A 27,999-nucleotide genomic window follows, 5' to 3' on the forward strand; every position below is an offset into this window, starting at 1 on the left:
CCCCTTGCCTTTCTGCACATACATACCATTTTGCCATCAGTCTACACTTAATCACCAATAATGACCTAGTAAAATTGAAAATTGGAAACTGCAATATTTTATTCATAAAAGTATTCAAACTCATAATTCTTAATTTGTCGAAACCCCTTTAGACACCTGGATTTAGGCAGTTTCTCCTATTACTTACGGCTTCATCAGATTGGATGGCTAGCATCTGCGAACTTCTGTCTTTAAGTCTCTCCACAGATGCTGAATAGGATTTAAGTCTGGGTTTTGATAAGAATGTATCTGTAATTGGCTGCATTCATTAGTTCCTTAATTCTGACATGTCTCCCTGTTCCTGCTACTGAGAGGCATCCCAAAGCTTGATGCTGCCACCACTGTGTTTCTAATGATCACCTTAGTTTCATTCAAATAATGATGTTTTCCAGTGTCACTCCTCTATATTGTATAAACATTGTATGTTATTCCGTTGGAACAGTGGTAATATCAGAATTAAAAATCGACTAAACAGTGTTCACAGAACTGTACCGTTTATTTTACACACAGGGTTAAGTCCCGTTTTTAGCTTACTAAAGATGACATGGAATGTTACAATCAGTTCTTGCATAAAATTCTTTGCAGTTGAAAAAATGCCACAAAAAGACTTTTTATTAATCAATGTGTTTTAAAACCATTCTCAGTTTGAAGATTATTAATGTTGAATATGTATATCTTTGTTACATCATTAACACTATCACCACACACTGTACATAAATTCCTGTTGTGGTAAAGAAAAATGTAAAGGGGGAAGTAAATGAGAAAATGAAAAAAGATAAAAACAATGAATGCCGCATTTGTTATGTAGCAGTAATTACCACCCAGACATCCAATTGTAATAACATTTACATTTCTGTTAGAAGAAGCTCTACACAGTGGGGCCTAGTTGCCATGAAGGCAGGCAATAAGATGCTTGCTGGGGCGAGACCGAGTCCATGTGTCTGGTGTGATGTATCACATTCACGGTTCCGGTTGGATAGAAGCTGGTAAGGTGTGGTAGATCATGACTCGCCATTCTGCACTTTGGCCACTGGTGGTTGCATTAAGTCTTTGAAAGGCCCCAGAGCCTCCTTCAGAGCAGAGCTGACCTCAGGAGATGAACAGGTGATGCACTCCACTAGAGTGGGGTACAGAGCAATAACTTGCAACCAGGTATTTCCATCCACTATAGAGATCCAGGCAAGCCAGTCAGCGGGGTAGTGAAAAGCAGTGGAAAAAGAGAGAGACCACATGAACACACACATAAAATGTGGACAGCAAAAAAAGAAAATAAATCATGAGTTATTGGTGAAGAATTTTATATTAGTATAACCAAAAGTTATAATATAGTTATACAGTGGTGTTCAAAACAACAGTCCAACATCATTAACCTGATAAATCACTGTTTTTAGTAGAAGTGATATTTCTACATGGCAAATAATTTACTTGAAAGTGTAGTAGAGTAACGAAAACAAAACAAACAAAAGGGGGTTGTTCAAAATAATAGCAGTGAGGAGTTCAATTGGTGAAGTCATTCATTCTGCAGAAGGTCAATTTTGGCCCTTATTTAAGGTAGGAGGGTGGCAAATGTTTTACAGGTTGGTCATAGCGCATTTCCTTCTGAAATACTGGGTAAAATGGGTTGTTCCAGGCATTGTTCTGATGAACAGCGTACTTTGATTAAAAAGTTGATTGTAGAGGGAAAAAACATACAGAGAAGTGCAGCAAATTATAGGCTGTTCAGCTAAAATGATCTCAAATGCCTTGAAGTGAAAACCAAAACCTGAAAGACGCAGGAGGAAGCATGGAACTACTGTTTGAATGGATCGAAGAATAGCCAAAATGGCAAATACTCAGCCAATGATCACCTCCAGAAAGATCAAGGAACATCTGAAGTTAGCAGTGAGTACAGAAGATGATTAAGTGAAGCCAATTTACCAGCAAGAACTCCTTGCAAAGTCCCGTTGTTAAGAAAAAGACGTCCTGAATGGGTTAACATTTGCCAAGAACACATTGACTGGTCCAAAGAGAAATGGCTCAACATTTTGTAAACTGATGAAAGCAAAATTGTTCTTTTTGGGTCTAGTGGCCGTAGACAGTATGTCAGATGACCCTCGAGCACTGAATTCGAGCCAAAGTTCACTGTGAAGACAGTAAAGCATGGTGGTACAAAATGATGATATGGGGATGTTTCTCATACCATGGTGTTACGTCTATTGATCACATACGAGGGATCATGGATCAGTTTAAATATATCAGAATACTTGAGGAGATCATGTTGCCCTATGTCGAAGAAGAAATGTTTTTAAAATGGGTATTTCAACATGACAATGACCCAAAACATCTTGGTTACAGACAAACAAGATTGAGGTAATAGAGTGGCCAGCCCAATCCCCTGACTTCAATCCCATAGAGAACTTGTGGGCTGAAATCTGAAACGCGTTTTTTTAGGCAAAACCCAAAATTGCAGAAGAACTGTGGAATGTAGTGTAATCATCCTGGACTGGATACCTGTTCAGAGGTGCCAGAAGTTGGTCGACTCCATGCAACACAGATCTCGGAAACAATTGTTATGCCACTACATATTAGTTCAGTAATTTAAAGTAAAGTGAAACCTCAAACATTTTTTTCAGTTTATACATTTATTTTTTGAGTTTTTAAAGAAAAATGCTGCACTGCTATTTTTTTAAACAGCCTAATATTCATTTTTCTTAACTTTCTGTAAAGGATGAACACAAACTGGCTAAATTTTGTTAATGTTTTGAAGTAGAATTGAAAGTGTAGTATTTTCAGTGCATTTGCATTCATGGAAATAAAAGTTATTATAATTTATATTTTGTGCTTTATTCACTTTTTTAAAATCACTGCTATTTTATTTTTTCACTGTATTTTATAAAGTTATATACAGTGTATCACAAAAGTGAGTACACCCCTCACATTTCTGCAAATATTTCATTATATCTTTTCATGGGTCAACACTATAGACATGAAACTTGGATATAACTTAGAGTAGTCAGTGTACAGCTTGTATAGCAGTGTAGATTGACTGTCTTCTGAAAATAACTCAACACACAGCCATTAATGTCTAAATGGCTGGCAACATAAGTGAGTAAACCCCACAGTGAACATGTCCAAATTGTGCCCAAAGTGTCAATATTTTGTGTGACCACCATTATTATCCAGCACTGCCTTAACCCTCCTGGGCATGGAGTTCACCAGAGCTGCACAGGTTGCTACTGGAATCCTCTTCCACTCCTCCATGATGACATCACGGAGCTGGTGGATGTTAGACACCTTGAACTCCTCCACCTTCCACTTGAGGATGCGCCACAGGTGCTCAATTGGGTTTAGTCCATCACCTTTACCTTCAGCTTCCTCAGCAAGGCAGTTGTCATCTTGGAGGTTGTGTTTGGGGTCGTTATCCTGTTGGAAAACTGCCATGAGGCCCAGTTTTCGAAGGGAGGGGATCATGCTCTGTTTCAGAATGTCACAGTACATGTTGGAATTCATGTTTCCCTCAATGAACTGCAGCTCCCCAGTGCCAGCAACACTCATGCAGCCCAAGACCATGATGCTACCACCACCATGCTTGACTGTAGGCAAGATACAGTTGTCTTGGTACTTCTCACCAAGACACACATGCTGGCGCCGCCACACATGCTGGACACCATCTGAGCCTAACAAGTTTATCTTGGTCTCGTCAGACCACAGGGCATTCCAGTAATCCATGTTCTTGGACTGCTTGTCTTCAGCAAACTGTTTGCGGGCTTTCTTGTGCGTCAGCTTCCTTCTGGGATGACGACCATGCAGACCGAGTTGATGCAGTGTGCGGCGTATGGTCTGAGCACTGACAGGCTGACCTCCCACGTCTTCAACCTCTGCAGCAATGCTGGCAGCACTCATGTGTCTATTTTTTAAAGCCAACCTCTGGATATAACGCCGAACACGTGGACTCAACTTCTTTGGTCGACCCTGGCGAAGCCTGTTCCGGGTGAAACCTGTCCTGGAAAACCGCTGTATGACCTTGGCCACCATGCTGTAGCTCAGTTTCAGGGTGTTAGCAATCTTCTTATAGCCCAGGCCATCTTTGTGGAGAGCAACAATTCTATTTCTCACATCCTCAGAGAGTTCTTTGCCATGAGGTGCCATGTTGAATATTTAGTGGCCAGTATGAGAGAATTGTACCCAAAACACCAAATTTAACAGCCCTGCTCCCCATTTACACCTGGGACCTTGACACATGACACCAGGGAGGGACAACGACACATTTGGGCACAATTTGGACATGTTCACTGTGGGGTGTACTCACTTATGTTGCCAGCTATTTAGACATTAATGGCTGTGTGTTGAGTTATTTTCAGAAGACAGTAAATCTACACTGCTATACAAGTTGTACACTGACTACTCTAAGTTATATCCAAGTTTCATGTCTATAGTGTTGTCCCATGAAAAGATATAATGAAATATTTGCAGAAATGTGAGGGGTGTACTCACTTTTGTGATACACTGTATGATATTATAAAAGAATATATTACACATTTTGAATAAAATTACAATAGAAAATATTGATTATTTACATCATCAGCATACAAAATATGTACTATATAGGGATTAATACATGTAGCCACATCATCACTGAGTTGCTCTGGTTCCTAAATGCTTACACTTTTTAATAAAACCACTCACACTCGATCATTAAATATCTAGGAGGAAACAAATTTCAAGAACATAAATTCAGTGAGCTCTTTAGAACAACCAGTTCTTTCACAAATGTGTGTGAGAGCAGACATGGCTAAGGTGCTTAATATATACCAGTGGCAATAGAACTGAATAGCAATTGAATTAAATGATTAAGAGGCGTGTCTCAATACCTTTATCCATATAGTGTACTTTAATAAATATACTTGCCATTCTCTGGTTGTGTCTTTTTGAGGGAATCCATTAGCGTGCTTACGGCTTTTAAGACAAAGATAATCTCAGTCACTTGTTGCCTAGGGAAGAAAAATGAAAAAAGTGTATTCATTAAAAGATCTCCTCAACCCTTCAATTGAAAAGGAGAACAGCTATTTGATTTTAAGCCTTTGTAACCCTTTTAGGCTGATATGTATCTTCTGTTGTTTTTTGGAAATTGATGGATTATAGCAAAGTGGGTTTAGTAGGTTTTTTTTTTACAATTGAGTCTGGTTGTATTTAATAAGCTTTAAGTTCTTTTAGACGGGTATTGTGAGTATAATAATAAAACACCTAATGGGTCAAATATACATTCAACAGATTTTAGTTTGGTAGTGTAGCAAGTTCTAGAATGTTCTTGGACTTTGTGGCATGGCCTTTTATTTCCCTGTAAGTGATTATGGTTGGCCATAGCTGGTGACATGTTTGACTGGAATAGTGGTATTTTGCCAGGGTTTAAAAGAAAACCCAAGGATATTTGTCTGGGTGGTTAGATGTATCAAAAAAACTGGCCTGACATGGCTCTTTATTATGGTCTGATTAAAATGGCTTTGAATGTTGAATGTAATTGAATGTTAATGTGGAGAAACTGTAAATGACTAAAGGTTGTCTAACTTATTTAGCAGTCTCAGATACACACTATGTGTGTGTATGCATGCATGTGTGATTACCTTGGCAAAGGACAGTGACCGCTGAGTTTCTCGTCTTCTACATACCGCCTCAGAACGTCCTGAGCTCTATGCAGCAGCACCGAAAGGGCCATGCGGGAGATGTAGCCTTCCTGCGGCGTGCTTGCTTTATTACTGAAGGAGAACTGTAGCAGTGTCTCAAAACACACTTTAGAGAACTCTTCTCTCATTCGGATATCAATCTCAGCTTCTACAAGCACATCAGCATGAGAGGAGGTTACTACAGGCTGAGCAGCGAAAGCCCTGATACACTGTTTGTATATTGCATGAATATTTTAATCCAAAATACCCTGATAAAAATGCAGGTTGGTGATTAGATTTTAGTTGGAGAGATATATAATTTTATAATTCACTGTTTAATAAATACTGCATTTATTTATTAACAGTGCTACCTACTGAGCCCCTGTCCCGACCTAAAAAAACATTTCCAAAACCCTAACCAATCCTAGATACACCACTGGGGGTTCAGTCCAGAAATTTTGTTTATAGCAGCAAACCTGCATGGCAGTGAGAGGAAGCTTAAAGCTTCCTCCAGAGGCCATAGCAATCTGAAAAAGCTGGGACAAAGTGTCTGTGGCAACCATCAGAAGATTACAGACTTCCCCACTCTTGACCAAGAAGCACAGGAAGGGTGGACTGGAATATGCCAGAAAGTGTATAGGCCTGCAGAATTCTGGGACACACCTGTATGGAGTGAAAAATAAGCAGCTTATCTGGCCCAAGAAAAGCGAAGCTTATAACCAAAAGATTACTGTCCCCACAGTCAAGCATGGAGGTGGGCCAGTGATTATGTGGAGATGTTTTTCTGCTGCACTGCACGAACTGGCAATATTGCCTGTGGGACTTGCATCGTGAATTCCCAGAAATACCAGGGCAGGGATTTTGTCCCTAGTGATAATTTACCTTTCTAGCAAGACAACAATCCCAAGGACACTTCTAATTCAACCAAAACTTGTTTAAGGGATCAGTCCTGGGAAATCCAGGAGAGGCCTTCTCGGTCTGCATATTTAAATCCTATAAAAAAATCTTTGGTGGGATTTTAAAAAAGCAGTTGCAGCATAAAATCCATCAAACCTTAATAAGCTGGAAACTTTTTGTACAAGAAGAATGATTTAAGATTCCACAAGAGAGAATTGAACATTAAAGGTTATCAAATCAAAAGGATGTTCCACCAATTACTGAAGTTGTGATTGGAAAATGATTCCACATGCTTATGGACAGTTGGGACAGTGCCAGCTTAAGACTAAAACAATGGGTGCCTTATGTTTAAACAAATGTCATGTTCTCCTGGCTGAAGATAAAATTACCATCTATTCTATTCAGGTCAAAATGTCAGGGTCTGTCATGGTAGGGGGTGTATTAGTACTCATGACATGGTGGGTACTAATATATATATACAGTGTATCACAAAAGTGAGTACACCCCTCACATTTCTGCAAATATTTCATTATATCTTTTCATGGGACAACACTATAGAAATAAAACTTGGATATAATTTAGAGTAGTCAGTGTACAGCTTGTATAGCAGTGTAGATTTACTGTCTTCTGAATATAACTCAACACACAGCCATTAATGTCTAAATGGCTGGCAACATAAGTGAGTACACCCCACAGTGAACATGTCCAAATTGTGCCCAAATGTGTCGTTGTCCCTCCCTGGTGTCATGTGTCAAGGTCCCAGGTGTAAATGGGGAGCAGGGCTGTTAAATTTGGTGTTTTGGGTACAATTCTCTCATACTGGCCACTGGATATTCAACATGGCACCTCATGGCAAAGAACTCTCTGAGGATGTGAGAAATAGAATTGTTGCTCTCCACAAAGATGGCCTGGGCTATAAGAAGATTGCTAACACCCTGAAACTGAGCTACAGCATTGTGGCCAAGGTCATACAGCGGTTTTCCAGGACAGGTTCCACTCGGAACAGGCTTCGCCAGGGTCGACCAAAGAAGTTGAGTCCACGTGTTCGGCGTCATATCCAGAGGTTGGCTTTAAAAAATAGACACATGAGTGCTGCCAGCATTGCTGCAGAGGTTGAAGACGTGGGAGGTCAGCCTGTCAGTGCTCAGACCATACGCCGCACACTGCATCAACTCGGTCTGCATGGTCGTCATCCCAGAAGGAAGCTGACGCACAAGAAAGCCCGCAAACAGTTTGCTGAAGACAAGCAGTCCAAGAACATGGATTACTGGAATGCCCTGTGGTCTGACGAGACCAAGATAAACTTGTTTGGCTCAGATGGTGTCCAGCATGTGTGGCGGCGTCCTGGTGAGAAGTACCAAGACAACTGTATCTTGCCTACAGTCAAGCATGGTGGTGGTAGCATCATGGTCTTGGGCTGCATGAGTGTTGCTGGCACTGGGGAGCTGCAGTTCATTGAGGGAAACATGAATTCCAACATGTACTGTGACATTCTGAAACAGAGCATGATCCCCTCCCTTCGAAAACTGGGCCTCATGGCAGTTTTCCAACAGGATAACGACCCCAAACACAACCTCCAAGATGACAACTGCCTTGCTGAGGAAGCTGAAGGTAAAGGTGATGGACTAAACCCAATTGAGCACTGTGGGGCATCCTCAAGTGGAAGGTGGAGGAGTTCAAGGTGTCTAACATCCACCAGCTCCGTGATGTCATCATGGAGGAGTGGAAGAGGATTCCAGTAGCAACCTGTGCAGCTCTGGTGAATTCCATGCCCAGGAGGGTTAAGGCAGTGCTGGATAATAATGGTGGTCACACAAAATATTGACACTTTGGGCACAATTTGGACATGTTCACTGTGGGGGGTACTCACTTATGTTGCCAGCCATTTAGACATTAATGGCTGTGTGTTGAGTTATTTTCAGAAGACAGTAAATCTACACTGCTATACAAGTTGTACACTGACTACTCTAAGTTATATCCAAGTTTCATTTCTATAGTGTTGTCCCATGAAAAGATATAATAAAATATTTGCAGAAATGTGAGGGGTGTACTCACTTTTGTGATACACTGTATATAACATATATAGCTATGAGGTCACAATTATGGCTAAAGTATATATTTATTTTAAAATGTTCTCAGGGATATCATATATAAAATGACAATGCAAAGCTGCATTTTGCATGTTACACCATCATGGTTTCCAAATAATATTTTACTTACAATATACTGTACAGTATTATTGTTTATATGCTAAAACATTTGTAACTATAACCAAAATTGCTGCAACATAAATAAACTGGGGATTAATATTTTGTCCTTATTTTGCTTGTTAACTACCTGTAAATGATGAGGGCTGGGAGTGAATGGATCCTCTGTTCAGCATGGCCATGATCTGACCTACAAATTCTTTGGGGATGAAATTGGCATAGGGCAGGATTTCTGTACTGATCAACTGCACCACCTAGAGGACAAACACCAAACCACAAACAATAGGGTCACTGCAACCAGAAGTAAAAAATTACACACCGTTAATAAGATTACACATTCTACAACTTACTGATACAAAAAAGTGCATCTACAAAATACAGCACTGATAAATATGAAATATAGAGCAATATAGAGATGCTTTTTAAACATGGAAAATAAATATATAATCATGGTGGTGCACTACCTAGGTCAACAAACAACTTGAGGCTTATTTTTTCCCACTTGTCTTGCTGGCGCTTGTCTTGCTGAAGCAGTGGTAAGTTACGCTAACCCACTAACACTGCGATCCAGATTTCCAATACCCGGTAGTGCTATAAGCTGCGAGACCTTGTGGTGAATTGGTGTCATGTCTAGTGTGTGTTATTGCATTGTGCCCATTATTTCCAGGGAAACTTGACCCACTACAACTTTTACCAGGAAGAGGTGTAAATAAAAATAAAATGTAAAAAAAAAAACCCACTTTGGTCTTGCTTAGCCAACTGTGGCCCCTAAGGAAATGTAAAATTTTAATTAAAGTCTTTGCAAAACAAGTTTGATCCATGTGGATTTCGCAAAAAAAATAGAAATCTTGCAAAAAAGGCATGACGTTTGATGCAGTCCTCTCAAAAGTAGGTGAAAGCACTGGTGTGCATTTTTGCAATAATAACAGCATGGCTGCTAATTTCTTTAGTGTCTTTTTAATCTTACAATATGGTCTTAATTGTGACCATTACAGGCAGCACTGCCCACTGTTAATGGGAGGAGAAACATGACACCAATTGAGACCATTTTAGAAACAAACTGTGCCCACTGTCATTGTTATTTTAAGCTCAGACTTAAAAAACGTCCTGCCCTAATAACACTCCACTTTCACAAAATCTCGTAAAAGAACATGGCTGGCTCTATGTAACATCCCAGTCAAGTTAAAAAGCCTACCTCTACATCAATGGCTTCATTTCTCTGGAACTCTTGAATGGACAGGTTATCAGGAGGTGTGCTGGAGACAAAAGATATTGCCATGTTATGGTTTAGAATTTACAGGTCTGTCTTAAATGTAAAACAGTAATTCATGCAGATCTATGTGAAAGCTACACACCTTTTGGTGAAGAGGAAGTCCTCAAAGGCATTGGCCAGTTCAGGCCACATTGTGTCAAATTTGCCAGAGGAGGCATGTTGTCGGGCAACTGGGAGGCCAATAGAGAGAACTTTGAGCAGGGAGGAGACTGCCAGCTTCCATGTGCTCTCAGCAGGACATGAGTACTTCAGGCCTAAAGGCATCCTCAAAGTCTAAAGCAACAACAACAAAAGAAATACATTATAGTAAACACATACATAAAGATGTAAAAATGCTTCTTTTTTATTGCTTTTGTTGCAATGCTGAAATATTTTAAATCACCAAACAAAACATAATTGTTACTTAAATGAAACAATATATACACACACACACACACATACACGGATCAGCCATAACATTATAACCACCTCCTTGATTCTACACTCACTGTCCACTTTATTAGCTCCACTTACCATATAGGAGCACTTTGTAGTTCTACAATTACTGACTGTAGTCCATCTGTTTCCCTACATAATTTTTAGATGCCTTTCACCCTGTTCTTCAATGGTCAGGACCCCCACAGGACCACCACAGAGCAGGTATTATTTAGGTGGTGGATCATTCTCAGTACTGCAGTGACACTGACATGGTGGTGGTGTGTTTGTGTGTGTTGTGCTGGTATGAGTGGATCAGACACAGCAGCGCTGCTGGAGTTTCTGAATACCGTGTCCACTCACTGTCCACTCTATTAGACACTCCTACCTAGTTGGTCCACCTTGTAGATGTAAAATCAGAGGCGATCGCTCATCTATTGCTGCTGTTTGAGTTGGTCATCTTCTAGACCTTGATGCGTGGTCACAGGACGCTGCCCACGGGGCGCTGTTGGCTGAATATTTTTGGTTTGTGGACTATTCTCAGTCCAGCAGGGACAGTGAGGTGTTTAAAAACTCCATCAGCGCTGCTGTGTCTTATCCACTCATACCAGCACAACACACACTAACACACCACCACCATGTCAGTATCACTGCAGTGCTGAGAATGATCCACCACCCAAATAATACCTACTCTGTAGTGGTCCTGTGGTGGTCCTGACCACTGAAGAACAGCATGAAAAAGGGCTAACAAAGCATGCAGAGAAACAGATGGACTACAGTCAGTAATTGTAGAACTACAAAGTGCTCCTATATGGTAAGTGGAGCTGATAAAATGGACAGTGAGTGTAGAAACAAGGAGGTGGTTTTAATGTTATAGCTGATCAGTATATACTGTATATATACACACACACACACACATATATATATATATAAATCTTTGGTAGCGGAATGGCTTCTATAATTTGATTTAATGCCATATGACTAGAGAAATCTTTAACCCACTCTGCTTAGCTGAAATGGTTCAGACACATGGCCAGGTTTTATGGTCATAAATCACTTTCAGGTCACAGATTAATGCAACTGGATATAAAATGGGATGTGCAGCAAAGTCAGGGTCAGGTGCTAGAGAGAAGGATGGATGGATGGATAACCCTAACCCCAAACACGAGTCAATAATGCAATATTTGGTGTATGTTTGATTAAACCAAATGATCATTACCTTAATGATGTTTTGTAAGACTTTCTCACTGATAACAGCCTTGTGACAGGCAGTTTTATGATATAAGTCCACCACTACCTCGAGAGACCTCTCTGCGAACGGCACATAGTTTAATGCCACCCACTCTGCCTAAAGACAAAAAAAGAGCATGTAAGAATCATAGAATTATCATAAACAAAACAATATGAAAGCATTTAGGACATTTAGTCAGTACATTTGCAAAAATAGTGTGACAGAACCGAAATACAGCCTCACTTGGACCTCACAGCCTTTTTGTGTGATTATTGTAGGCTAAGATGGTTTTATTCACACTGATCCAGAGGTCGCAAGTTTAATTGCTGACTGGGGACAGATGGCATTCCAGTCTCCCATAAAAAGCATGCAATGCCAACCAATCTCAGGCATCTGTGAGCTTTTGTGTATGGACAAGAGTAGTTAACATTTTGTTTTCAGGCTTCTTTTCAAGTTAAGTAGTTAGATAAAGTGTGATGTTTCAAACATCCTGTTTTCATGTTTTTAGGTAGGAGTCAATTGTTGATTTCAGGTTGTGGTCCACTGCAGTGTTGCAAGGTCAATTTAAGGTTAAATATTTGTTAGGGAATGGTATCTTTCCTCTGTGCTATGTGTATAATCTACACATTTATTACATTTATATACACCAATCAGCCATAACATTAAAATCACCTCCTTGTTTCTACACACATTTTCCATTTTATCAGCTCCACTTACCATATAGAAGCACTTTGTAGTTCTACAATTACTGACTGTAGTCTATCTGTTTCTCTGCATGCTTTGTTAGCCCCCTTTCATGCTGTTCTTCAATGGTCAGGACTATCCCAGGACCACTACAGAGCAGGTATTATTTGGGTGGTGGGTCATTCTCAGCACTGCAGTGACACTGACATGGTGGTTGTGTGTTAGTGTGTGTTGTGCTGGTATGAGTGGATAAGACACAGAAGCGCTGCTGAAGTTTTTAAACACCTCACTGTCACTGCTGGACTGAGAATAGTCCACCAACCAAAAATATATCCAGCCAACAGCGCCCTGTGACCACTACTGAAGGTCTAGAAGATGACCAACTCAAACAGCAGCAATAGATGAGCGATCGTCTCTGACTTTACATCTACAAGGTGGACCAACTAGGTAGGAGTGTCTAATAGAGTGGACAGTGAGTGGACACAGCATTTTAAAACTCCATCAGCACTGCTGTGTCTGATCCACTCATACCAGCACAACACACACTAACACACCACCACCATGTCAGTGTCACTGCAGTACTGAGAATGATCCGCCACCTAAATAATACCTGCTCTGTGGGGGTCCTGACCATTGAAGAACAGGGTGAAAGCAGGCTAAAAAGGTATGTAGAGAAACAGATGGACTACAGTCAGTAATTGCAGAACCTCAAAGTGCTTCTATATGGTAAGTGGAGCTGATAAAATGGGCAGTGAGTGTAGAAACGAGGAGGTGGTTTCAAGGTTATGGCTGATCAGTGTACAACGTAATATACATAAAACATGAAAAGGTAGCATTTATTATTAATTACGACTCATTTACATGTTTATGTAGGAATACTGAAGTCTGAAATTTTTGATTTGCATGAAATTCTAATTCCTGGAAGGACTGAAAATATCTAATGCAATACCCTTATTACAGCAAAGCATTAACACAAACTTCACAACCTCACAACATGCTGCTCTCCAAACTCAAACAACTACTAAATAATTTACACCCCGAATATTTCTGAAAGTAAACCAGAACCTCAACAACTTGTTGGAGCTTGTGAACATGAGAGAATGAAAAAAAGTCAAAATGATTGATTGATGGAGAGGGTAAAAACCCAAGTATAAAAATCTTGTATGTTACCACTGAGCTGCATTGTGCAGAAAGGGTCAGAAAGGGGTGGGAGAAACTCACCGGTGCAAACAGTTGGATCTATAGTGGATCCATATGACAAGTACAAAAAACAGAATAAGAAAATAGATGTCAAATCTTAACCGTTCCTCACCACAGATTAAAACAGAACACATAAGAATGCTTGAACAGGTTAGATAAATCTTAAACTGTGATAACTGTGATAAATCAAGTCTTTATATTGAGCTAAGTTGTGCAAAAAGCAAAGTGAACAAAAAAAAAACAGATCAAAGAGCTGTAGAGGATGATGCAAGTATTAATAAAAAAACCCAAAGCATGATAGAAATAGTGCTAGTAAGAACTAAATCTCATCTGAACAGCCTATCACAATCAGTATCTCTCCACTTAACACATTAGTAACACTAATAATAAAAATAATTAACAAATAATTGTTCTAATAAATAAATATTAAAAAAGCACTTAAATATTCATTTCAAACAAGATACTGGCTTGTGTAAAATGACAAATCAATTTGTAAAGTGCTAGTTTTTCCACTTTCATAAACTAAATGTAATTTGGATTACTTTGAGCAACACAAGGACTTTAATTTACATTATAAGAACATACAAACCTGGTTATATTTAGCGTTAGCCACATGTTTGGTTTCCATTTTGCCATAACTTGGCGGCTTGCAAGAGAACTCGACAAACTGCAGGAGCTGCTCGAAGATGGCAGGGTACATAACCTGCAGGCTCTCAGGGCCCACACAAATTGCCTGAAAAAAGTGCAAAAATACATGAATACAGAAGCTATGCATACATTATTTTTCTTTTGACAGTTTGTATTTACTGTAGATAAAACATGGTGGCTATTTATTAAGTATTTTTATTTTATACAACAGGTAGTTCCGACCTTACAATCTGATTGGTTGAGAAGCGTTCTAAACGTGCTGATATTCGTGATAACAGCACGGTCTTTTCACACCACAATGGTATTACTCCGCTGACGCGTTGCCATTAACGACAAGCTTCATGCACATAAACGCGCACACAGGCGACACAGACTTTTTTCCCCGGTCACGTTTTAAATCCATTATCTGATACACAATCTAGCGCACTGTGTAGGGAACATAACCAATTGTCTAATTCACTATCTAGTGCACTATGTAGGGAACATATATCCATGATCTGATACACAATCTAGTGCACTATGTAGGGAACATTAATGTGTTTGTAACGCGAACAGTTAGTTAAGCCCTAGTAGTTCTGTTTTCATCCATAGCCTTTGGTGTGTGCGAGAGGTTTTTTTATTTCTTTTTTTTCCCTTCGGAAGTTCTTGACTTTTTCTTCTTGTTGTTCTTACCTCCCTGAAATAAGTTTTTGCAACTTGGGATGTCTGCTTTGTAGTGTTAAACTTTATATTCGTTGTGGAACTACTTTTTGGCGGAAGGTATTGTCAATATTAAAGCATATTTATTATGAAATTCGGGGCTTCTTTGATTTATTTTCTTTCTTTATTTTGTAAAAACTGTTGTATAAAAGCAATAGAACACTCGAGGTCGTGTGTTATCGCGAATAACATCACGGCTGTGATGATCTACAGCACTCACCTTCGGTTCGTGCCTGCAACCAAATCACAGCCGTGATGTTATTCACGATAACACACTCCCTCTCGTGTTCTATTGCTTAATTATTAGTACCTGATGAAAGCTTGCTATGGATGGACACATTATTAGTGAAGCAATATCATATTGGGCACATCAACTGTAATGACTTCTTTGACACTATTAAAGATTTGATTTTTAAAGAACATTTTTTTCATTAGATACAGGGGTGGACAAATCACAACGTGCAGTCCATTGGGCAAGAAGTGTTTACCCAGCACAGAAATGTAATAACTGTGGTTATTAAAAGTAGCTAATGTCATTTAAAGCAAATATCTGATGAGCTGGTTGGCTAGTTCAATTATGGAACTTCAAACAGCAGAGCTTCCCCTGATATTTAAAATATAAGTTGTCATAAATGAACTCTACTAACCACATTAGCCTAGTTCTTTAAATGAATACTGACAGTGGGCTGAGCTCATTATGGTTATTACCATCATTTCTTCTGTAAACAAAGCCTTGGGTACATACATTAAGTGAAAGCAAAACTAACTGGTTTTAGTTCAATTATGATTTTATTTAGGCCGTCTCTGTGTTATTCAACTGAACTCCTGCAAGTGTAACCATAAATAATATACAGTATATTTAATCTAAATACAAAATAATTGTACCTATAAGTTAAATGTAATGCAACAGGAAGTTAGATTAGGTAGATTTAGGAGTAGCACAAAAGTCCAGAAATGAATGTATTAAAAAATCTCTGGTGATCCACATAACAGCAGGCTTTTGAGTTATTCGTATGCATGGTGATGGACAAAATGACTGATTATATGCATATTTATTTATTAGGGTTTTAATGTCATGTTTTACACACTTTGGTTACATTCATGACAGGCCAGGTAATTACTGGTGAATTATCAGTTTAAGTCTTTAATGTCAAACACAGTCATGGACAATTTTGTATTGTCTTGCATGCCTTTGGACTGTGGGAGGACTTTAAATGCCCCTTGAGGAAACCCACACAGACACGGGGAGAACATGCAAACTCCACACAGAAAGGAACCGAACTGCTCCACCTGGGGATTGAACCCAGGACCTTCCTGCTGTGAGGCGACAGTGCTGGCGCAGCTGTAAAATACGCTAGCACACCAGAGCTGGGATTTCAAATACATCGTATCGAATCTCAGCTCAGCCAGATACGGATCTCATAACTGATGGCATCACGACCTCTGCTGCCTTACTGATGGTGTCTGCACAGAGTTAAGGAATAATGCTGATCAGGGTGTGGCTCTCCGTGCACAGGGCTGATTTACATGTGAACTCGCCTCGTGCAGGTGAAAAAATTAAGTCGGCTCCCGCTCATGTGTCGGAGGGGGCGTGTGTCAGTTCGCTCTCCTCAATCAGAGGCGGGGGTCAGCACCAGTACAGAGGAAGCATAACGCGATTGGGTAAAAAATTGGACGCGCTAAAAATCGGGAGTAAAAGGGAGAAAATGCATTAAAAAAAAAAACCCGTCCTTGAATGAATACCTTACCTTTTGCAGCACATCCAGCGCTATAAGAACAGCCTCCTGTAGACTGGTGAGCACAGCTTCCGTATAGGAGGGCAGAATGAACGGAGAGGCGTCTGAGCTGATGGGTACTGACACAGCCCCGTGCAGTATAACACCCAGCTTACGCAGGTCGTCCATGCTAAAGCCCACTGCTATGTGCTGGTATAAAGCAGGAAAGATCTGGATAAGAGCTGTCAGGAAGGGCTGACTGGGTACAAAAGCCAGTTTATCAGCACTGCCACTCGGCGGCCTGGTACACTCCGTGCCTGTCCTGTACCACGTATTCCATGCTGACCACCACAGTGCAGAGTCATCCTGCTCTTCTCCGGGAGGAGGAGGCTGAGGCTGGGCATTGTAACGCTGAGCTAGTCGCTCCGCTACAGAGTCCGAGCGGGAAAGGGGTCTTCCTGGGCCTGAGGATGTAAGGGAGTCCACCAGAGGGACAGGAGGAATGTCCACAGCCATTAAAGCGTCTGGTTTTTCCATGTCTTTGATGGGTGTGACGAGCTGAAGAATCTCTTGGAAACTCTTGAGAGCAGCCAGAGAGACTTCATTGTTTTTGCTGAGAGCTGCGGACTGGATGTGGTCTAACAGCACCTCCCATGCTTTAAAGAAATCACCTGGATGGGTGGTTTGAGAACGACCAGTTAGCTATTTACAATAATACACATTTAACAAACACTGCATGAAAGTGATTTTAGAGAAAATAAAGTTGTCTGGTATTCTATAACATATAGTGGCAGAGGTAATAATATTAATGTCAGATTAAACTGTTAGCATCATTGTTAATGTGGATTACATCAGAGATACACTTAGAATGACATATTTCATGCATGTTTAAATAAATAAGGCATTTTTTTTGTAAACAGGACCTCAAATTTTGCTGAATTTTGAATGTTGCAGATCCACTGCACCAAATAATTAGTCACCACTACTTCTAGTCCTTCTATGCATAACAGCCCACCTACCATATAGACCGACAGGGGATATGGATTCCTGTATCATGCTCACCTGCCATGCCATTAGAGCTGGCAGGGGGCATGAAGACCGGCCTTGTGAGACATCTCGCCACTGACTCATAAATTGGGTGTAAATAGTCATCTGTACAATCTGCGAGGCTGGCAGGCTAGGGTAATCTATGCTCAGCTCCAAATTCAGCTGACTATTATGCTGTCATTTTTTTTTAAGTCTACTTCAGGGAAATCAACTGGTGATCTTTTGTTGCCGCAATGGGCTGCACATAATATCCTGGACACAGGTGGCGTCAGGCGGTTTTATGGAGTTCCCTGCCTCTTCTTGAGAGCCTGAGTTGCCATTGCCAGTGGCTTGAGTAGCTGGTATTGGAGGTAACCTGGCTTTCAAACTTTTTCTTTGATCTATTCTGTTTTGGAAATGGGATGCATAACAGGCTCATGATCGGGTGTCTAAATATTTTTGTCCATATATTGTATATTACAATGTATGTGCAGGACAAAACCTACTGCTACCTGCAGGTAATATTAAAAATATAATTTTGTTTTTGAAAAACACGGGCCAAATTTGATCCTTGACGTGTTTATTTCTGATTGTCTATTTTATCTTCAGTTCTAAGTGTTTCTTTTTTTCAGTTGTCATTTTTTGTGATTGTTACAGCAGCTTAACTCTGCTTCAAGCAAAGTAAAGCACTGAAGGTGGCATCAGGTACAGTTTATGTTAAAAGAAATAGTCTAGTAAAATTACAGTAAGACATTACAAACCCACTTTATTACACTTTATTACCCACTTCATATATCTAGCCCTTAATATTAACATGCAGCTGATATACAGCTGTATTACCCAATTGCTGCAGCAGGTATTTTCTGGTGTTGAAGATCCGTGCAACACCGCTCAGGGTCAGGACCCATGTCTCCGCCCACTGCTTCTCTGCCGTGTCCCGTGAGTGGTGAATAAGAATGTTTCCTCCCCCTGATTCAATCTTCTCCTTATCGGCAGTAGTGGACGACTTCCTTACACAGTCCAGTAAATGAAATAAAACCTGCAAGTAACACCACAACAGTGAAAACATTTTACATCTGCACTGTGATGTCAAACCACACCATGTGATTTAAATGAGACAGCCTATCAAATTTGGACTACAGCTGGTAGCTTTTCTGTGCCCACATAAATAGAGCTAGTTTGCTCCTGCACCAGTTTGAAGGTGTAAGAAACAGCTGTGAATAGTCAGATTTACAATGTAGTCCAAGATCCACCATAAAACATTTCTTTCATGCTGCTTCCTTTAGGGGTGTCAAACTCACGGCCCGCGGGCCACATCCGGCCCGCCACGTCATTTTATGTGGCCCGCGAGAGCTTAAACGACTGTATGATTGTTGTGATGGTTCGAGTCGTTACAGAGATGCAATTATAATTTAATGGGACACCTGCGCCTTTAAGTGCAACTGTTGACATCGTAGTCATGGCAACTAACTTTGACCTTCGCTGAGAAGCCATGTGACTTTTACGGCAAAAGAACGCGGGTAGTAATGTAAACAATAATAATAAATATAAATAATTATCTTGCAGTATAATACAGAAGCATTGTCTGTAAATAGTGGCGTTTATATTCTCAGTTGTTTGTAAATGTTTAGTGAGTATATCACAGCGTTTTAGTTACAAATTTACCGTAATTAAATACAATCGTTACCGTTACTATAGCAATTAGTATCTTTACACAAAATGCTAACTCGTTATAAAGCAATAAGCCACGAGAGGCCGTACGTTACTGTGATTTTAGCACGGGGATGACGTTTTTGGCACGACGCGAAGCTGAGTGCCTAAAACTTCTTTCCCCGTGCTAAAATCGTAACAGTAACGTACGGTCTCGAGTGGCTTATTGCTTTTATAAAACGGCGGTAACATAAAATACAATATATACAACAATGTTTAATTCATAAATGTATTTATTGTGTATAAACTTACAATAAAGCATTCTTCCGCGACGCAAAATAGTTCGATTAACAGTGTTGCTAGGCAACATGAGGGCGAAAATAACATTAAATTTTTCTATTCAGTGGCGTATTAATATGGAATGATGTGAGGTGGTCATAGGTGTGAGTTTATCGGGGATTTTACAACGGCTTCGAACGCGGCTCAGCCAATCAGATTTTAGGACCGGAACTATCCGTTTTATAAGCGCTATTTTACGTTTGGTTGAATCTCATATTGTACCAGATGTAACACTTGACTACAGCTGTGTGCTTGTACTGTATTAGATTCTTTATTGTTTTTATTGTTTGTATTTTTACTTCATTCTGGTGCACACAGTGTATCACACAGCTGGGAAGCAAATAAACCGACTGTATTCTGAAGAGAGCTGTCTGTCTGTCTGTCTGTCTGTCTGTCTGTCTGTCTGTCTGTCTGTCTAGCTGAGAAAGGGGGATAAACTATTAGCGAGGGCAGAACAATTGTCTTAAAATACACTGTAAAAGCCTACATTAACTGCATCTCTCAAAATGCATGCTGATTTTTTGACCTGCAAAGTGACACATCCCGCCAGTAGATGATGTTAAGAAATATTTACACATAATCCCAAAATGTACAAGAACATAAGAAAATTAAGCAAAAGGAGGACATTTAATGAAAATGAAAACAAGTTTGTGCTTCAGGAAGAAAAACCGGTGCGTCTCTTGTGTTATGAGGCCGTGTCTGTGGTAAAGTAGGACAATATAAATGCAGAATTTAGCCTCCAAGAAAAACAACAGACTGCAATCTCAGCAGAATACGTTACAATCGGCCCTTTGAGGGCCACAATAATGCTGATGTGGCCCTCCGTGAAAATGAGTTTGACACCCCTGCTTTACATCATCACATGAAAATCTTCTTCCCCTTAAAGCTTCTTTGAGCAGTCCAAAAATGGTGTAAATCAGATGGTGCTAAATCCGGACCATAAGCTTTCTTCCAGTCTCTCAGACAAGACCAATTACTACTACTATATATATACATGTATATATATGAGCTCAACAATATAAAATCTTTAGACTGTAGACAGTGTCACCCATGTTTCAGCAGCTTCTAATTTAAAGCAGTTTTTATTGTATTTTGATGGTTCATGGACTGCATCACAAATTTGGACTGAGATTTTCTTTTAGCATAAAGTGACAATTTTGGTTTTCTTAATGACCATGGCAGGAGACTACTGTTCCAGGTGCTTTTTTTCTATTTTTTATATAAGCATTTTCTCACATTTTCTCCCAATTTAGTGTAGTCAATTTGTCTTCCGCTGCTGGGGGAACCCTGATTGCAGTCGAGGTGGGTATATTGCTGCTCACGCCTCCTCCGACCCCCGTGCAGCCCTTAGCGGAACCCTTTTTCACCCATGCACTCTGCACAGGCGCCTCTCTATCTGCCAATCAGGGTCCTTAGACAGGGTTTGAAGACCCCAACCACATAAGCCGGTCATCCCGCCCTAGCAGAAACGTGTCTGCTGCAGGCACTGCCAACTACGCTCACTAGATGGCGCCCAGCCGACTGGTGGCAATGCTGAGTTTCGAACCGAGGAGTTCAGAATCTCGCGCTGGTGTGCTAGCGGAATATCCCGCTGCGCCACCTGGGGGTCTTCCATGTACTTTTTAATCGGTGAAGTCAAACTAGCTTTTATATGGTTATATCAACAACAATGAATTAGGATGCCAGTTAAATTATATTGTTTGTTTGACTTTTAAATGCTTTGTTTACACAAATGAGTTACTTTCAAGGCAGGAAAGGTTTACTTATTAATTTATTTAGTTGTTTTACGCAGTGCTTACACCATGGAAATATTCATGGCAGGAATAGTAGATCATGTAATGTGACTTATGTCAGTCCATCATCTCTGTCAAGTGCTGTGCTTATGTTGTTTTTTTAAATGTGCTCTTTTATACCAATTTTTTTCAAGAAATTAAGGATTGTTCTTATTTTGGTTTGGTTAGAGATTTTATCATAGTCTTTGTTATTGCTAGAGATTGTCGTTCCTGTGAGTATTTAATACATTCAGTCAGTATTTAATGTGTGTTTAATAGAAACAGGTATTCTGCAGGTATGGCAGGAAAGGTTTAGGTATGGAATATTTGTGTTAGTGCAATGATTTCTGGCTGTAAATGACAGTATAGACATTTTAATTACAATAGACATTTCCACTGCATCTTTAAACTGAAACATTCATGTGTTAGCAGCGTACCTTCCACACCACTATGTGCCACGTGGGTTGTTGTAACAGGGTTCCGTGAGCAGCAATAGTTGAGAACATAGTTTGGCCTGCACTTTTCCTTACAGCAGGTCGTGGATCCACACACAGTTCACCCAGCTTGGCATAAAGACACAACCACAGACAATCAAAAGGGGGAGCAGGATGAAAGGGTCTATTCAGAGGCTCGCCCTTTTCAGAGGCCTGTTTTAGCTGAAGTGCCTCCTCCTTCTCCAGCTCCTCTGTAATGATCTCTCCACGTTGGAAGAAATAATCTGAGATGTTCCACTGGAAAAAATAACAGGTGGAAAAGAATATCAGGCTGGGGATGGAAGTTTGAGCCATAAATCTGATTATAAATGTGATACCTTTTCATTCCAAAAACATTAAAGTAAAATATGCTCTTACCAAAAGCCCTATGGAGGTCAGGCTGATATTCAGTTCCTGGTTTTGAAGGCCGAAGCTGCCAGCTACTTCCACGACAATCTGGAGGCACGAGCATGGCATGGTGGGTAGAAAGTCTGTCACCACTAATTGCAGGCACTGGAAAGCTGTTCTGATTAGGGATTCACTGCAAACCAGTGGAAGGACAATTTAAATATTTGGAAACATGAAGCCATATGGTGCAAAACTGGCATTTCTAAAGTATGTTACAAAAATAAAAATTATTATTTGGATCCAATTTTCTATCGCACTTGTGTATCGCACTTGTGAGTCAAGCACTGATCTCCATTATTTACCATCTCTGTGCTTGACCAGCCAGCAGAAGCCACAATTACAGCAGCAATTAGGAATCCCTCTGGCCCTCCCACCCTCAGACATAGCCAATCATGTCTGTGTAGGTGCCTGGCTGGCCGATACCAGAGATGTGAACTTAAGTGAGAATTTACCTAAAAAAAGGACCATGGGACTATGTCATGCTTTATAAAATAAACAAAAACCAACAAAAAAATCTGTTGGCTATCTATTTTTGATCAAACAAGACTAAACGTATGTGGACAACCAGGCCTTCCAGGCATACACCCACAAAACTAAAAAGAATTAAAAGCACATTTGACACTTCATGACAAAGCTGCCTAAATGAATCAAATCAATAAGAATCAAATGTCACCAAAAAACAGTTTGTAGTTTAAAGTTTAAAACACTGTAGCAAAAATACACCAGCAGACACCCACTAAAACCAAATTTTAAGCCCAACAAATAAAAAAACAACTATTATTTTCTTTATAATAAAAACTACATTTAAATAACAGTAATGCCTTCTGGTTTCTAACCTTTGTTTTGAAAATATCATCTTCTAAGACTTATAAAGATCAGTATATAATTGTGATTCTCACCCCTGGTCATTGCGAATAGCACCAATGACCCCCAGCACTAAAGGCCACCCTGGACCAAGGCTGTCGCCCTGACTCTGCAGAATCTGGAGCACACATTCAAGCTGCTTTTGTCTAATATCAGGGTGCACAATGTTCGACAGCTCTTTCAGAGGGTTCAACAACAGCAGCTGCAGTCTCTGTAAACACAAAACCAAGACATTACTACAGTATCCAGAGTAAATGCAACTGTAGCACAGAAATCCCAATCGAATGTTCAACCAAAGCTAATATGCCTACTAACCCAAGCCTAAAGTGGTGACACTATTGCAGTGAGAAGAAGAAATACTGAATATCTGTTAGAAGGATATCTGTTAGTCTGAATTTTGAACACCTGCATGTATCAAGTTACTAATGTTATTTTAAATGTGTTTAAAGCCAATGGTACAGCAAAAATAAACAAAAAATACTCAGGACATGGACATTTCAAACTCGTCACTGACAGTGACCAAAAGTGAGGACTGAACTCACTCGTCCCCAAGACCTATTATGATGTGTTGCATTCACACTACCATCTTGCCCACCATGTGGTGCCATGCAATACTAATTAAGAAAAAGCAGTTTTACCCAATTTAAGACCTCTGAAAAACCCATATTTTACTTTTTTTTTTATTTAGTTGTGTTTTTAGCTTTTCACAAAAATGTGCTTAAAACTTAATGTGCTTAAAAATGCAAAAAAATGTGCTTAAAATGCTAAAGACACTATAATGCAGCTGAAATGAATATAATTGTGCATGGTTGTTAAACTGTAGCAGTATAAAAAGTAGCTATAATGTGTTTATATATCAGTTTGACTGTAAGAATATGGCTTCTTAAAAGTTTCTAATTCACATATATGCTGCAAACTGATCTATAAGTTGGAGTCAACCACCAGCTTTCTTTTAAGGTTCCAACAGAGCTTCATGCAGTTCAAAACAGCATACAAAAAAATCTTGATTTTATACATTTACAAACATCTTTGTCCTGTCTTAATATGAAACATGTATTATCAACTATGATTGTTACTGTGTTATGCATGGTGTAGCTGCTGGCTGACATTAACTATAAATGCATTTCTGGCCCACAAGTTTAGAGTATAAACAGTACAATCCCTACCAAATATTGTGACTATTAGTAAACATACCTGGTTGTGGGAAAGTGAAGGCTCATGCTTGTAGGTGAGCCCAGCTTTTATTAGAGATGTGATGGCTTCAGCTCCCCACTCCCTCATTCGTGTGTTAGGATGCTGACACACCTGTCAGAAATACAACAGAGCAAAATAGGAGAGGGGCATAATCAGTACAATCCAGACACATGTTCAGGAGTATGTTGATACTTTATTTCAGCCATGACTCACTGCTAACAGTTACATAAAATCTGGAATATAACCATATGATTACCACTGACAAACTGACAGCAGAAAATGACAGAAAAAGCTGCTTATTTAAATAGCACATGAATGTTGTGATGTAAGATCTCAGAGTTGAATTGTATTCAATAGATGAATCTGGTTGCAGTGTATGTCTAAGAATAAGGCTAAGAATATAGATTATTGAATGATGGGCTGGAATGGTTAGTTCAAGTTGAGGAAAATACTACAAAGCCATTTTCAGAAAAATCGGGACATTCATCCAAAAGCTGTTCAGTGGGGTTGGAGTCAGGGCTTTGTGGAAGCAACAGGAATTCCTCCTCAACAACTATGTTAAATCATGTTTTACTAGACATATACTTTATTTCAAAAATAATTAATTTTAATTGTTAGCAATAAGTGTGGCTGAAACACTTGATAATTAGGAGAAGTGTGTACACAAACTTTTGACCATACAGTGTATAAATGTGCAGAGTGTATTTAAGTGAAATAACACAAAAATAAATAAATTAAATAAATTTGGTTTTAAGAGATGATCTAGTGTCCCAAAATCAACAAGTACTGACTTTCTGGGTGAAAACAATAAGCAGAAAGACAAGAGATTTAAAAAAACATGCATTTTCAATAGTGTGGCTGTTTGAATGAACTTGCAGATTTTATGTCTGACAGGTATTGAGAATGTATTTGTAAGCGTGTGGCTATTAGCCTTGGCTGATTTACTGTGTGATTATGTTGGATTGTCTTATTCATTACAGAACACCATGTGGGAATTAATCTAGCTGAATACAATTTAGAGAAAGTGTTTCCTTTAAAATAAAAGCCAGAAATGTGAGTAAGAAAGGGATTAAAGAACTTACCTTCTGCAAGACAGACATGGTGCAAGTAGAGAGACGAGACAGACAGATTTGTAAGAAACAGGTAGAGAAACAGAAAAATATGAAAGAGACAACATGAGGTATACAGTCTTGGAGTAAACACAGACTACAGAGGGACATCTGGGTTAGAGAAATCCACATAAATTCATGCCAAAACAGCAGGTTAGAACAATGAGAAGCTCTGTGGTCTAACACACGCAACATTCTCAAAGCATTCTTTAATAAACGCTGATCACTGATCCATTCTGTGTACGACTGAATCATTTTCTTTTTCCATTTACCTCCAGTAGGTGTGCAGTGAGAGGTCTCCACAGGACCTCAATGCGGTCCATATTCACCAGGCCTGTCTCCAACAGCTTAGCCACGGCAAACAGAGATGGTTCCTGTGTGACAGACAGAAACGAGAAACTTACAACCTTGTAATCAGGTAAATTCACGTGAAAATGGGCTTAATTTCCCAGACCTCATTTTTTAAGAATCACAGATTTCATGGATTTTTTAAGAAAAGTGCCACATTTCACAGCAGTCATTCAGCTGAATGATAGATCAAATAGAAACTGCAATACAAAGCAAAGCCTACCTAATAGTTAAGTGTAAATCTAGAACATTCATCAAAAATTATCATCCATGTTTTGACACACCCCCCTCTGCGTCCACAGAATTGGTTGGTAGTTTTCAGTAACTCAGTTACCTAAGTATTGGTTTTAGCTGCTTTAGACTTTGACATCTTGGACATTTTGTCTAACCGATTGCTAGTGTAACCAAGCATCTTTAGAGTTTGCTGAGCTTATAAAGAAAGAAATAAACTGTATATAGACAAACTATGGGGAGCATAATACTTTACTGGCTTGTTCTTTTGAGACGCAGCACAGACTACAGAGAGATGATCACGTGTGTAGAAAAGAACACTTTTCTTTCGATTATGTAATCCCCAAAAGTGACAAAATGCACTCAATACATGAAACACTGTCAGCACATTTCACAGCCCTTGACATGACGCAGTGACACGATCAAGGCCTTAACTTTAAATAATAATGTGTATAAAATTTACCAATATATATATATGCAATTTTGATAAGTTCACATCAATTTGAGTTGAAATAAAAAACATGTAGTTCATGTGCACAAACATTCAAGCCTCAAGACGTGGTGGAACATCCTTTTGCTGTAATAACCTTTATTAAGTGATTTTGGTAAGAGCTAACCAGCTTCTGGTCGCTCTCTTGAGGAATCTTTACAGATTCTTCTTAAACAAAAGCTTCCAGCTCATTGAGTTTTAAAGGCTTTGATGCTGCAACTGCTTTCTTCAGAACATACCCAAGATTTTTTTTAATGGAATTCAAATCTGGACACTGAGAAGGCCACTCCAGGATATTTCAGGACTGATTCCTTAACCAAGTTTTGCTTAACTTGGAAGAGTGCTTTGCTTGGAATCAATGTTTTTTATGAAAGCCCATTTATCACCAATGTTCAATTTTACCACAGAAAGCATAAAGCATTCTTCCTAAAATGCATTGGCATTTCAGGGAATCCATGATGCCAGTCAAACAGTCAAGATGTCTGGTTCCTTTTCACACTTGGTGTTGTGGATTTGCCATTTTAAAATAAATAAATTAATTAATGAATAATTAAAGAGAAAAACCTTTACAATTAAACTGTGGTCTGGTGCATCCTGTTTGTTTAAATTATCCTTGTGATATGTCTAGAACTCAAGTGGAGTCCACCTGTTAAAATTTTAATTGATATAGTTTGAACGTAGTTTGGAAAGACACACACCTGGATCTATAAGCAACCACAACTGTACATTACACTGTAATCTGTAATAGCATACAGTATCATATTACCAAGACAACACTGAAGTGGCTTTGAGGCAAGTCTCATTTGAATATACTTAATCCACCGTACATTTGGGAAGCTTAATGAACCGGTATTTGAATGCATATGATTATATCACAATGCTGTTGTCATTTAATGAGTAACACTATGTTATACACACACCTTGTTGTTGCCGTAAGCCATCTCCATTGCTTCCATGGACAATGAACACAAAGCATTGATCAGATGATGAAGGGAGACATCATCCAGATACCTAAAACACAAAGCATCATTTAATCCAGCAATGATCTAACAGCAGATGTTCTGCACCACGAGGGATGTAGACACAGAACTTACTGAGAGCTTTCAAACAGTCTGGAGAGGATGTTGGAAATAACTGGAAGGTCTGTCATTACAGCTGTTGTCAGAACCTGTAAAAAACAGAAAGTAGTGTCGAAGGTCTATTATTATTATTATGTAAAAAGATAGATTTGGCTATAGTGATTTAACATACAGTGCTAAGGCCCTCCACAGCTCTTCCAGGTTTCAGCGCTCCTCTGAGTCCAGGCTTTAGGCCAAGAATCCATACCAGATGCTGAAGGAGATGGAGTGTGGAAAAAATAGGAAAAAGTATTTGTATAAACCACCACACAAGCTTGTTTATCACAGCATGTCACAACACTGGGGCAATAAATCTCTGTACCAATGCTGC

At 39.5% G+C, this 27,999-nt stretch overlaps 1 protein-coding gene across 1 annotated transcript in view; it reads right to left on the reverse strand.

Moving 5' to 3' along the window:
* Window positions 1–516: 516 nt before the first annotated feature.
* mon2 (MON2 homolog, regulator of endosome-to-Golgi trafficking) overlaps window positions 517–27,999 on the reverse strand; it is a 77,897-nt gene continuing 50,414 nt past the window's right edge. Inside the window, exons 17-34 of the mRNA XM_062993084.1 lie at window positions 27,802–27,882; window positions 27,645–27,718; window positions 27,471–27,561; window positions 25,754–25,855; window positions 24,373–24,483; window positions 23,214–23,389; window positions 22,285–22,447; window positions 21,871–22,164; window positions 18,513–18,711; window positions 16,680–17,317; window positions 14,174–14,317; window positions 11,689–11,817; window positions 10,138–10,328; window positions 9,978–10,038; window positions 8,913–9,036; window positions 5,640–5,847; window positions 4,927–5,009; window positions 517–1,204 (exon numbers count right to left, since the gene is read on the reverse strand). Of these exons, the coding sequence (XP_062849154.1) occupies window positions 1,041–1,204; window positions 4,927–5,009; window positions 5,640–5,847; window positions 8,913–9,036; window positions 9,978–10,038; window positions 10,138–10,328; window positions 11,689–11,817; window positions 14,174–14,317; window positions 16,680–17,317; window positions 18,513–18,711; window positions 21,871–22,164; window positions 22,285–22,447; window positions 23,214–23,389; window positions 24,373–24,483; window positions 25,754–25,855; window positions 27,471–27,561; window positions 27,645–27,718; window positions 27,802–27,882 (3,033 nt within the window). The 3' untranslated portion in view covers window positions 517–1,040. The remainder of the gene's footprint in view (window positions 1,205–4,926; window positions 5,010–5,639; window positions 5,848–8,912; window positions 9,037–9,977; window positions 10,039–10,137; window positions 10,329–11,688; window positions 11,818–14,173; window positions 14,318–16,679; window positions 17,318–18,512; window positions 18,712–21,870; window positions 22,165–22,284; window positions 22,448–23,213; window positions 23,390–24,372; window positions 24,484–25,753; window positions 25,856–27,470; window positions 27,562–27,644; window positions 27,719–27,801; window positions 27,883–27,999) is intronic.

Source organism: Trichomycterus rosablanca, chromosome 1 (assembly GCF_030014385.1).
Source record: "Trichomycterus rosablanca isolate fTriRos1 chromosome 1, fTriRos1.hap1, whole genome shotgun sequence".
Lineage (NCBI taxonomy): Eukaryota > Metazoa > Chordata > Actinopteri > Siluriformes > Trichomycteridae > Trichomycterus > Trichomycterus rosablanca.